Source organism: Eleutherodactylus coqui, chromosome 1 (assembly GCF_035609145.1).
Source record: "Eleutherodactylus coqui strain aEleCoq1 chromosome 1, aEleCoq1.hap1, whole genome shotgun sequence".
In the NCBI taxonomy this organism is placed as follows: domain Eukaryota; kingdom Metazoa; phylum Chordata; class Amphibia; order Anura; family Eleutherodactylidae; genus Eleutherodactylus; species Eleutherodactylus coqui.
Window position 1 is genome coordinate 183,661,343 of NC_089837.1, and position 12,315 is coordinate 183,673,657.

The following is a 12,315-nucleotide window of genomic DNA, read 5'->3' on the forward strand; positions in this document are numbered from 1 at the left end:
TCTGGGGAACACGGTGGCCCTAACCTCTTAAACAATTCATGAACTCGTGCCACTGCATCACAGGAGGTGTGGGATGTTGCCCTGTGTTGTTGGAAAAAGCAGTACATTTTTTTTCCTGCTGTTAGTTGGTGGTAAAACTGATCAAACATGTTCATATAAACAGCAGTATTCACAGTTCATTCAAAAGAAAATTGGGCCCACTGTTCGTGTTTCTGACGCTGTGCACCAAACGCCAATTTTTTGGTCGTCCAGTGGTATTTTAAGCATCAGGTGAGGATTTTCAGTAGACCAGTACCTCGTATTCTGTGACTGTGCTAAATAAAACCACACTTCATTAAGTACTGCAATGGTTCTAAAAGTTTATAGCAATCATTGTTATCCACCATGCACAGAAATTCACGTGTTCAGCTTTGTCGAGCTCTCTCAGTTTCTGCACGTTATTCAGTAGGCTTTCCGGTTCAGAGACTTAAGCACTCGCTGACATGTTTGTGATACACCAACTTGCTGGGACAATCTCTAAGTTGATTTTTGAGGGCCATTTGCAATCTACTGCTGAATATCATGGACAACGTCAGACATCCAGGCGGGCAGAGGCCTTTGTTTCATCATGTTTGGCACCATTTCTGAACCAGCCTCTGAATACAGCATTCAGCAGGTTGCATTATAACTTGGTCCTTGTTGGCGAAGGTCTTTTGCATTTTCTTAGTTGATCCGCTTTGCACATAGCCTTCCACAATAACTATTTGCTGTTGCAGGAAGCACCCCCTGGGGCAGATTTCTGAAAGCTGTCTAAAAGAAAATCTGTCTCTGTTACCTACAGCAACCAATCACAGCGCAGCTTTCACTTCTTATACTGCTGAGGTAAAATGAAAGGGCTCCATGCTCGTTCGAAGAGTATGGTGCTGGGGTCAGAAGCAGACTACTTTTCCGTGGCCCACCCTGTATATTGCAAGGAGATACATTCTTAAAGGATTTCTATACAGAGTGAATACTGTAGTACTAACCTACTGGGGGACCTCGTTAGCATACAGATGTATATTCTGCAATGTAAACAGAAGACAGCAACACTGCTAAATAAGGATGAGGTGCAGATCCTCCAGGGACTACAAACTCAGTGTCCCTCTGCAATATAACGATCAAAATATGAGGCAGCACTCCAAATTGTCTAGTTTTGAAGGGGTTGTCCCACAAGTAAATATTTTTTACTATATTAATTCCATGGGTCACTAATTATGATAATAGTATTTTAAAATTCTTTTTATGTTTTACTACTTTCAAAAAACTCTATTTTTTTAAATTTATGCGCCAAATTCTGAACTCCACACCTTTTAAATGTTCCGTTCAAGCAGCCATGTGAGGGCTTGGTTTTGCAGGTTACGTTGTGGTTTCTATTGCTACAATTTTTAGGTATACACTAGTTAGACTCCTCTTGTGATTAAAGTTCATTCATTAGATTAAAAAGTTCAGATATCTTAATGCGTCTACTACATTTGGGACACCAGAGCTTTTATTTTTGTACACACAACTTTTTGATCACCTTTTACTTACATTTTTGGGGGAGGTGAAGTGCTAAAAGCTCTACTATTCTGGATGTGGCCATAATGCATTCCAAAGCTCCTGCTTAGTGCGTTGGACAGTATTTAAGTGATTACTGACCGTTGTTAATGGCTGTGCAGTTTTAAAGGGGTGTTCTGGTCTTCAACATGTTGACCTATTCTCAGGATAGGTCATTAATAGCTGATGAATGGGAGTCCTGAGCGGCAGATCCCTGTCCATAACCTGATCATCCATCCTGCTGCAGCTGGCCAGATGTCATCATCAGCATTCAGTGCAGGAAGTGGGAGCCCCGACTTCACTCCCATTGAAAGTGGGAGCACTATTCGAATTTGTGCTACTAAGGCCGGGCTTAGTAAATTTCCCTCATAGAGCTTTCTACATCTTACAAATTAGAGTAGACATTTCTTGTTTGATAGGTCTTATGTAGTTATAAATGGGCAGAAATAGGAGAAAATACACATTTTCTCTTTATTTTCATGTTCTTTTTTAAAATAGTTGGTTTCTCTTCTTCCTTTATTCTCACTCTGACAGGACACACGAGGAGAGAAAGGATTTTTTTACAGCACAGAACCCAGTAAACTTTGCTGCTACAACAAATTTTTCCTGTCCGATCTAAAATTGGTTGTGATATTTTACTAAATTGGAGTTTTACAGATACCATTTAGTATCTTTTTAATTTTATAATTTTACATGTGATGCAGTTACTTGGATAAAAATGGAGTAATTAACCAGATCGAGTATGGGTTTGTAACAAACAAGTCATGCCAAATAAATTAAATTTTCTTCTATGACGGAATAACCGACTGGGTAGATCAGGAAAATGCGGTGGATATAGTATATCTTGACTTTAGTAAAGCATTTGACAAAGTATCTCATGCCATTCTTATTGAAAAAAAGGACCAAATATGGGATAGACAAGGCAACTGTTAAGTGGATTCACAACTGGCTGAGTGATCGTACTCAAAGAGTGGTCATAAATGGCTGCATCCAAGTGGAAGAATGTATCAAGTGGGGTACCACATGGCTCTGTCCTAGACCCAGTGTTGTTCAACATTTTTATAAATGATCTGGAGGAGGTAATTGAAGGAAAACTGATCAAGTTTGCCGATGACACCAAGCTAGGATGAATGGCCAACACTGGAGAAGAGAGAGAGAATTCAAAAATATATGGACAAACTTGAACAGTAGGTAGTGACTAACAGAATGGTATTAAACAAGGAGAATTGCAAAGATCTACATCTGGGCAAGAAAAATGAAAAAAGAGTCAACAATGTGATGCAGTAGCAAAAATGTCAAACACAATTCTGGGATGTATTAAGAGAAGAATATAATCTGGATCACGTTAGGTAATTATCCCCCTCTACTCTTCCTAAGTCAGACCTCATCTGGAATATTGTATCCAGTTCTGGGCACCCCAAATTAAAAAAAAAGATTTTAAAAACTGTAGCAAGTTCAGAGAAGGGTTACCAAGATAGTGAGCGGTCTGCAAATCATGTCCTATGAGGAATGGGTAAAGGATCTGGGAATGTTTAGTTTCCAAAAAATAAGGCTAAGAGGAGACTTAATAGCTGTTTACAAATATCTGAAGGGTTGTCACACTGCAGAGGGATCAGCCCTATTCTCATTCACACAAGGAAAGACTAGAAGCTATAGGATGAAACTGAAGGGGAGGAGACAGAGATTAGATATTAGAAAAAAAACTTTCTGACAGTGAGGGTGATCAATGTGTGGAACAGTTTACCACGGGAGGTGGTGAGTTCTCCTTCAATGGAAGTGTTCAAAAAAAGGCTGGACAAATATCTGTCTGAGATGATTTAGTAAATCCTGCACTGAGCAGGGGATTCTATGAAAAGGGTTCCTTTTTTAATGTTTTACTTCTTCCTAATAATTAATATACTTTTTAAAGTTAGTTTTACATATAGTTTTTTATTCCCTATGGGGGACTTGAACTTGTGATTGTTTGATCTCCTGTACAGTATAATGTGATACTATAGTATCGCGTTATACTCTTTTCACTAGCATACTATGACAGAAGGACCCAGCCTGCCATAACACCCAGATCGCAACTTGCGATCTTATCGGGGCATTTAAAAGATTAAAAGCCGTAATCTGAGTTATCTCCATCCACAGTTGTTGTTGGCGGGTGTGAGCTGTCAAAGATGGTTGACACCCACCTTGTTTGTAGTGGGCTTGGCTCCCAAGGCTGTTCCATACACAGATATCTGACATTCACTGTACATGTACAGCACACATTCAATAAAGAATTTGTTTCTGAATATGGCAATGCAAAAAGAAAAAGAAAAATGCTTTTATGGTTTAAAAGTGATAAAATATAAAAAAATATATGAATTTGAGATAACTGTAATCATACGGACCCATAAAACAAAGTTGATATGTTTTTTATACTGTATGGTGATCGGCGTAAGAAAAAATATAAAAAGCAAGGTTAGAGTTGTGGTATTTGTACTCCTCGCCCAAGAAATATAATGAACAGTAATCAAACGTTATCTGAACCCCAAAATGGTATCAATAAAATGTTAGCTCAGGTCACTTAAAAGAAGACCCCGCACAGCTCCTCAGACAGAAAAATAACAGTTAGGGCTCTCTGTATATGGAGATGCAAAAAAAGAAAAATGGACACGAAAAACATTTTTATTGTGCAAAACTAGTAAAACATGAGAAAAATTATATAAATGTGGTATTGCCATATTTGTACTAATCCACAGAATTTTGTCATTTATACTGCGCAGTGAATGCCGTAAAAACAAAACCCCCATAGAGCAGTGATGGAATTGCACTTTTTCCCATCCCTTCGTGTACTCCACCCAGCTTACATATACCGGTACTTCTTAAAGCCCTAGATCAGTGTTGGCGAACCTATGGCACGCGTGCCGGAGAGGGCACGCCGAGCCCTTTCTGCCGGCACGCGTGCTATTCGCTAGTATCACCCGCTCCTCCGCACTGCAGCTCAATAGGAGAGCTTCCTCCCCTGTCAGAAGTATAGGCGGGCAGTTCAAATCCAGAGCTGACGGCAGCCTGAGGTGAAGGGGATTGCCGGCAAACACTGTTGTCTAGCAGCTCCTCGTCCCATCCCCTCCGCACAGCAGCCTAATCAGAGCGCTTCCTCCCCTGTCAGAAGGAAGGCGGGCAATTCATATGCGGAGCCGACGGCAGCCTACACTCAATGTGATTGTCCTGTGAGCGAGTGGAGTGGAGCTGGAGTGCAGCAGTAAGGAAAACCTGGGCGGATGTTAAAAGGAAGACCAAGACGTAGCTGTCTGGGTAATGGAAGATAACAGCACTTACTGCAAAGATACGGGCATCATTAGTATAAGATCCTGTAAGAAACACCTGAATGTACAGAAGCTTCAGGAAGAAAGTAACTGGCAGAAGGGTTTCACTGCTAAACACTACTCAGCTCACCAACTGCCCGCTGCACACATGAACACGGGCGGATTTGCACTGCGGAATCCGGAGCGGACGGCCGCCTCCGGATTCCACAGCAAATACTGCACAGACACGCTGTGGAAAATCACTTTTCCAAGTCCACGAGCGGAAATCAATTGCAACTTTTCGCTCGCGGATGGAAAATCGCAACATATTCTATTTTGGCCGAACGCGCACAGCGGATTTGCATTGCGGAGTCCACAGCAGGCGTCCATCTCCGGACTCCAAAGCACATACCGCCCCATAGCATGCCAGGGAAATACGTGGTTTCACTTCCATTAACAGAAATTGCGATTTTCCACTCGCAGAGGAGAAATCGCAGCATGCAGCAATTCTGTGAGGGCTACGCACGGACGGCTTCCATTGAAGTAAATGGAAGCAGTTTGTCCTGCAGCCATTCCGCAGTCATGATTGCAGAATGGCCGGAGGACCCGTGTCGATGCGGCATGATCTGTACTGCGCATACGTGCTGTCTGACACGTCCGCTGTACAGATTATGAAGAATCCAGATAGGTACGCGGGGGTCACTGGGTTGGATTCCGCTGCGGGATCTGACCCACCTGTGTGCAGGCGTCTCAAAGGTCACATTTAAGCCCTTAATGATGCGGCCCCTTTTTTTTCCATTTTCGTATTTTCCTCCCCCCTTTAAGAAAATCATAACTCCTTTATTTATGCATCGACGTCGCTGTATGAGGGCTTGTTTTTGGCTGGACGAGTTGTATTTTTTCAATGGTGCTATTTAACGCACCATTTAATGTGCTGAAAAACTTTTAAAAAATTCTAAGTGGAGTAAAATGAAAAAAAAAACAACTACATTCTGTCATCTTTCAGTGCGTCTTGATTCTACGGCGTACACACTGCAACAAAAATGACCTGTTAACTTTATACTACAGATCAGTACAATTACTACAATACCAAACTAATAGTTTATTTTTTCTGTACTACTTTTATTTTTTTTCAAGGACATCTAATTTTTTAAAATTACTTTCTGCCGCCATCTCCTGTGCGCAATAACTTTGTACTTTTTCCATCAACATAGTTGTGCGAGGGCTCATATTTTGCAACATGTCCTGTAGTTTATTTTGGTATTATTTTGGAATGCGTAGGACTTTTTGATCGTTTCTTATTGCATTTTTTCTGGGAGACAGGGTGACTGAAAGTGCATTTCTGGCGTTCTTTATTTTTTTTTCAGACGACGTTCACCGTGCGGGGTAAATATTCTGCTACTTTGATAGATCAGACTTTTATGGACGCGGTGATACCAAATATGTATTTTTGTTTTATGATTTTTTTTTTTTTTACAATGAATAAAACTTTATTGATCTTATTTGTACTTTTTTTTTAGCCCCCCCCTGGGGGACCACAACTAGTGATGCTTTGATCGCTCCTGCAGTATGATGTAATGCCGTAGCATTACATCATACTGCGATCTGACAGGCAGCCTATTAAGCCATCTCACACGGGAAGTGGGCGTACGGGACCCCCAAACATTGTTTGCGGGAATTTAAAAGTTGCTGTCGATTACAGCTATTGCCCGTGGGTGTCAGCTGTACTGAACAGCTTTCACCCATACTGTATGAAGAGAGGTCGCCCTGCGATCTCTCTTCATACATACCCCGCACCTGCATGACCTAAATGTACGTTATATAGCAGGAAAGGGTTAATAAGCAAACTGTAAACATATCAGTGTGGTTCACCCGGAGTGGTATTCTGCAACGTTTACAGTATTAGTAAAGTGGACAATATTTTGAAAATCTCGTCCACGAGCTGCGGAAATAACCCGGACAAAAACGTGCGAAACGGACTTGTGGTGCGGAATTTAATCCGCGACCTGTCAATTTTATCGCTGTCTTTGTTGCAAAGTTCATCCCTCTCAATGACGGCTCGCATCCACTTGTGTTTTTTTTAACACTGCGATATCACTGCAATTGTCAATAGGACTTTCTAATGTAATAACCGCATTGCAAGTTGGTGCTTTGCAATTTTAGTGTGATGTGTTTTTAACATTAGAAAGTGCCATTGACAATTGCGTTAAAAAAAACACAGTGATATCGCAGCATTAAAAAAACGCAAATGGGTGGGGGCCCTAAGCCTACCTTATCTCTGCCTACACAACTGAGCTGAAGACCAGAGTAGGCCATTTAGGGTAAAAACAGATGGCCGTATGCGCACCCCCGCTCACCAGTACAGGGCGTGGGTGCGCCTGAATGAGGGCAATTTCTTCCCCTTTGCTGGTCATTCACACACTGCACCAGAGCGCAGGAGTTAAAAAAAACTGTGGGAAAATAGGTGTTGCCCGATCTTCCCCGCACGATCTATTTACTACAGAGCAGGGCTAATCTTTTCTCGGCCAAAGTATTAAAGGGCAAGTAAAGAACTAGTTAAAACAAAACCACTGAAATCCATTGGCTTCAGTGGTTATTTTTTGTCCCGTTATATGGCCGTGATTATTACAGCAGCATAAGGGGGGAACCACGTTTGCCTAAAAACTACCCCTAAGGGTAAAACAGAAGGCCATATGTGCAACTGTGCTCGCCACTACAGAGCATAGTTGCGCATGAACTGTTTTTTTTTTTTTTTAAATCAAGCCATTCAAACTCCTCTGAAAACGCCCTTTCGGTTACATTGCTGTATTGGCACTTTGCAATAAATAAGTCGGTGTTGGGTTGCAAATTGGGCACTTGGTCTCTAAAAGGTTCGCCATCACTGCCCTAGATGAATACCATAAGGGTACATTCCAGAGTGCAGTTTGTATTGTACTGGCACCTCAGAGGCTCTGCAAATGGGATATTCCAGCTAAATCTGTGTGACAAATTGGCCATATGGTAGTGCTCAGAAGGGAAGGGGCACAAATAGTGAACGTCCACAATAATTTTCATAATCAGGAGAAATTGGGTAGCAAATTATGTGGTACTTTTTCTTCTATTATGCCTTATGAAAATGAAAGTTTGGGTCTAAACTTGCGTATAATTGGAAAAATTGTAAGTACTCATATTCACAGCCCAATGTTCAGTCAATTTAGTTAACATCTGTGGAATCAAAACATTCAGTACATTCCTTGATAAATCCCTTGAGGGTTTTAGCTTCCAAAATTGTTTTAATATTGAGTGGTTTCTACTATTCTGGCACCGGGTATCTGCAAATGTGGCATGGAGTCCAAAAATTATTCCTGCAAAATCTACCTCAGGGCACTTACCCACTAGAGATGTTTTTTCTTGTAATGCGAGAGCGAGTGAAAACACAAGCCTCGCAGTGCTAAGAAAACCTTGCGATATCGCTCATTGTTTTAAATGGGGCCGGCAACAGCAGTGCAAGCCCCATTGAAAACATAGGGAGTACATCGCAGACTTCTGCCACAGTTGTGACAGCTATGGCAGGGGATTGCTTCATCCCTGGGGGCAGCACCCAGGCATTCTCTTCTCTCTAACCTCGGCTGTCGTCTTGAAAAATCCCCGCCCCCACAAAGAGCTGGTCTGATTGGCTAAGTGCTCAGCCAATCACAGGCAGCGCTCAGCCATTCATTGAATTATGAAGGAGTCCCTGCCATAGCTCTCACAGCTGTGGCAGACATCCGTGGTCTACTCTCTATGTTTTCAATGGTGCTGGCGCTGCTGCCGCTGGCCCCATTTAGAGCAATGAGCAATATCGCAGATTTTTCTCTGCGCTGCAAGGCTTGAGTGTAAAAATCGCAAATGACTATGAAACCATTGAAAATCATTGGTTTCATAATCATGTGTTTTCACTCGCTTTCGCATCGCAAGTAAACATATCGCTAGTGAGTAAGGGCCCGTACAAATAGTCCTTCATCCCTTGTGTCCATATATGGGGCATTTTTGTACTTGGGAGAAATTGTGCAGTGAATTGTGGGGCGCTTTTTATCCTGTTGCCACATGAAAATAAAAATTTTGGACTAGAGCTACGTTTATTGGGGGAAAAAAGAATAGAATTTTTCATTTTCACAACCCATTGTAACAAAATTTGCCAAAAGCCTTTACAGTCAAAACAATCACTACACCCCTCAATGCATTCCTCGAGGGCTCCCACACACTTGCATTTTTTTTCAAAATGGGTTCACTTTTGGAGGTTTTCACTGTTCTTGCTACTTTCAGGGCTCTGCAAATGCAACATCGGTACTCCTTCCCTTCTGAACTCTACCATGTGGCCAAGCAGTTTACATCCACATATGGGGCATATCCATATCCGCAGTACTTTTTCTCCATTTGCCCCTTATAAAAATGAAAGATTTGGGACTGAACCTCTGTTTTATTGGAAAAGTTAATTTTTCACTTTCATAGCACAGATTGATAAAATTAACCAAACATCTGTGTGGTCAAAATGTAAAATATAGCAAACAAAATTTACCAACAATATAAAGTAGAATGCATCACAAAAAATAACAACAAGCAAAAATTTTCTAAATCATTAAAGGGGTTGTCCCGCGCCGAAACGGTTATTTTTTTTTTTTTTTTTTAACCCCCCCCCCCCCCCCCCCCCGTTCGGCGCGAGACAACCCCGATGCAGGGGTTAAAAAAACAAACCGCTCAGCGCTTACCTGAATCCCGGCGGTCCGGCGTCTTCATACTTACCTACTGAAGATGGCCGCCGGGGTCTGCTCCCTCCGTGGACCGCAGCTCTTCTGTGCGGTCCATTGCCGATTCCAGCCTCCTGATTGACTGGAATCGGCACGTGACGGGGCGGAGCTACACGGAGCCGGCATTCTGCACGAGTGGCTCCATTGAAGAGAGCAGAAGACCCGGACTGCGCAAGCGCGGCTAATTTGGCCATCGGAGGACGAAAATTAGTCGGCTCCATGGGAACGAGGACGCTAGCAACGGAGCAGGTAAGTAAAAAACTTTTTATAACTTCTGTATGGCTCATAATTAATGCACAATGTACATTACAAAGTGCATTAGTATGGCCATACAGAAGTGTATAGACCCACTTGCTGCCGCGGGACAACCCCTTTAAGTAAAAACATTCAAAGTTATCATCATACAAAGTGACATGTCATAATTGAAAAATTGAACTATGTCCACAAGGCCAACATTGGCTGCAACTCCAGTTGGTTAGAAGGGAACATGGCTAGTCATGCAGAATATTTACCATCCTGTTTCGTCAATTGTCTGTCTACTAAAAAGATCTAGTACACATATGAAAGGCTGGACGCTTTCTAGTGGCTCTTCTTCCACTTAGGTTGCTAAACATATGAAACGCACATATATGGAATAGTCATAAATACTGACATTTTTGAGTTGCAATGAAAATAAACAGACCCCAGAAATAAGGCTATTGGTTCCTAATATGAAAATGCATGTAAACAAGTATCCCTGATATTGAAGTCTAACAAGTAATACTCATTATTGGAATATCATTGGACCATGTACAAGAAAACAAGCCAGAATCAATATATCTGTACATAGAAGAAGCAGATAAGAGAGAAAAGTGGGAAGAATGATAGAAAAGAGAGACAAGTGTATGGAGAAGGATAAAGGGGAAGGGATTACGGTTAACTGTCACAAAGAGTGGCCCTCGAGGCAAGCGTATGAAAGGAAGCAGCAACTCATTCTGCATGAGTGCAGATCTAGTCCTGCTGGCACTTGCGTGATATGGCACAATAGACCATCCATGTGATGATGCCAGTCAATAGCAGTCAGTTCTCTCCCGTCCTTATATCTTTAAGACATTCAATAAACCTGACAGTTGAAGGATTAGATGATGTTTCCCAGTGTCCTACTGAACTGCTCAAGGACTGTTGCAAAATTCCCATCTGAAATAGAGATTAAACCTGGCATAAGGATTGGATGATGTAGATACACGAGAATCTGGACCTGTAACTCCTTTATCTTCGGGCACCTCCATTAAAATGAACTGGTTTTCTCTATCTAGTACAACCTGTTTATTAGTTTTCGGCTTCCAAGAAGTAGAATGATACAATGAGTATGTGGAGAATGTCCAACATTTCTGCATATGTCATATGGTATACATTTAGAAATGACTTCTTATTGATGTCGTGTACAGAAATGTTAGTTATATTTTCACTAAGTGTGTGTACTGCTTGAATTTTACACTCAGGTTGTTGGTGGAAAAATGACAGAAACGGGACGGCTTGGTGCCTTCATCACCAAAGTAAAGAAGGGAAGCCTGGCGGATGTTGTGGGTCACTTACGAGCAGGTATTCAACAGCCAAGCTGTAGGCTTGCTCATTTCTAAGGAGTGAATTGACTTTTTATGGCCTCATCTAAAATGTTTATCATCCTCATTTACAATAAAATCCACATCTTCCATCAAGGGTCGTGACTGTCTGTAGTCCGTATTTGTACATTAATTATATGAACATCTCTCCTTTTTATTTAACCCCTTCCAATCCACTGTCTGACGTCTGAAGAAATTATGATTTAAGGCTGTACAGCTCCATTGTTGGAAGACGTCCGTCGGGGTTCTCTTACTGTATATTGCCAGCCTCTCTGCTATCAGAGCCTATCCAATGTGTCACCTCATGCAGCACCGGCTTTAGCCAGCAGATAGCTCCATTATATAACGGCAGAAAAAGAGTAAGCCCCCTAGGAAAACCAGGGTACAAATTGGATTGGAAAGGGTTAACCTTGATTTTTATAATAACTGCATTTTCAAAGGTAGGGTCACTGCTTGTAGAACAGACCAAAAGTGATGGAATATATATATATATATATATATATATATATATATAATTTGAAGATGACCATTCATCTGAGTTGGATTTTATTTGCATGCTACATTGTGGACGTATTCTCCCTTTTTGGTGTGCTTACAGACCATAGGGACTTTGCATGACACTATACAGGGTCCATGCATGTGCTGTCACTGTTTGCATGAGTGTAAAGTATCTCAGAAGATGTCTAGCAAGATGTGTGTGTGTGTGTGTGTGTGTGTGTGTGTGTGTATGTATGTATCTATCTATATATATGTGTATATTGCTCGATAGCTAAGCTAATCAGTTTTGCTAGGTGTTGGTGCTGCGTTTAGTATTGCTGAGTAAGGGTTTTTGCTTGCTGGATCAGCACTTACTTTGTATGTTTTTTTCCAGGCTGTGGTCAACTACACAGAACACTACTCTCCAGACCCTTAAGGGAATCTGTCAGCTAGAATAGGCAGTTTATCCTGCAGGCATGATGTTCTAGAGCAGGAGGAGCTGAGAAGATTGATATATAGTTTTATGGGGATAGATTCAGTAGAACCTAGTATGTTATTCATTTATATCTCTGCACATTCTGAGCTGAACAGTCCAATGGGCGGAGCTATTAGTGATTCACAACTACCCCTGTATGTACAGTC

The 12,315-nt window shown here is 41.6% G+C and overlaps 1 protein-coding gene across 1 annotated transcript in view; it reads left to right on the plus strand.

Moving 5' to 3' along the window:
- Positions 1-12,315, plus strand: part of RIMS1 (regulating synaptic membrane exocytosis 1) — a 363,560-nt gene that overhangs the window by 143,275 nt on the left and 207,970 nt on the right. The window contains exon 7 of the mRNA XM_066604485.1: positions 11,077-11,176. Within this exon, the coding sequence (XP_066460582.1) occupies positions 11,077-11,176 (100 nt within the window). The remainder of the gene's footprint in view (positions 1-11,076; positions 11,177-12,315) is intronic.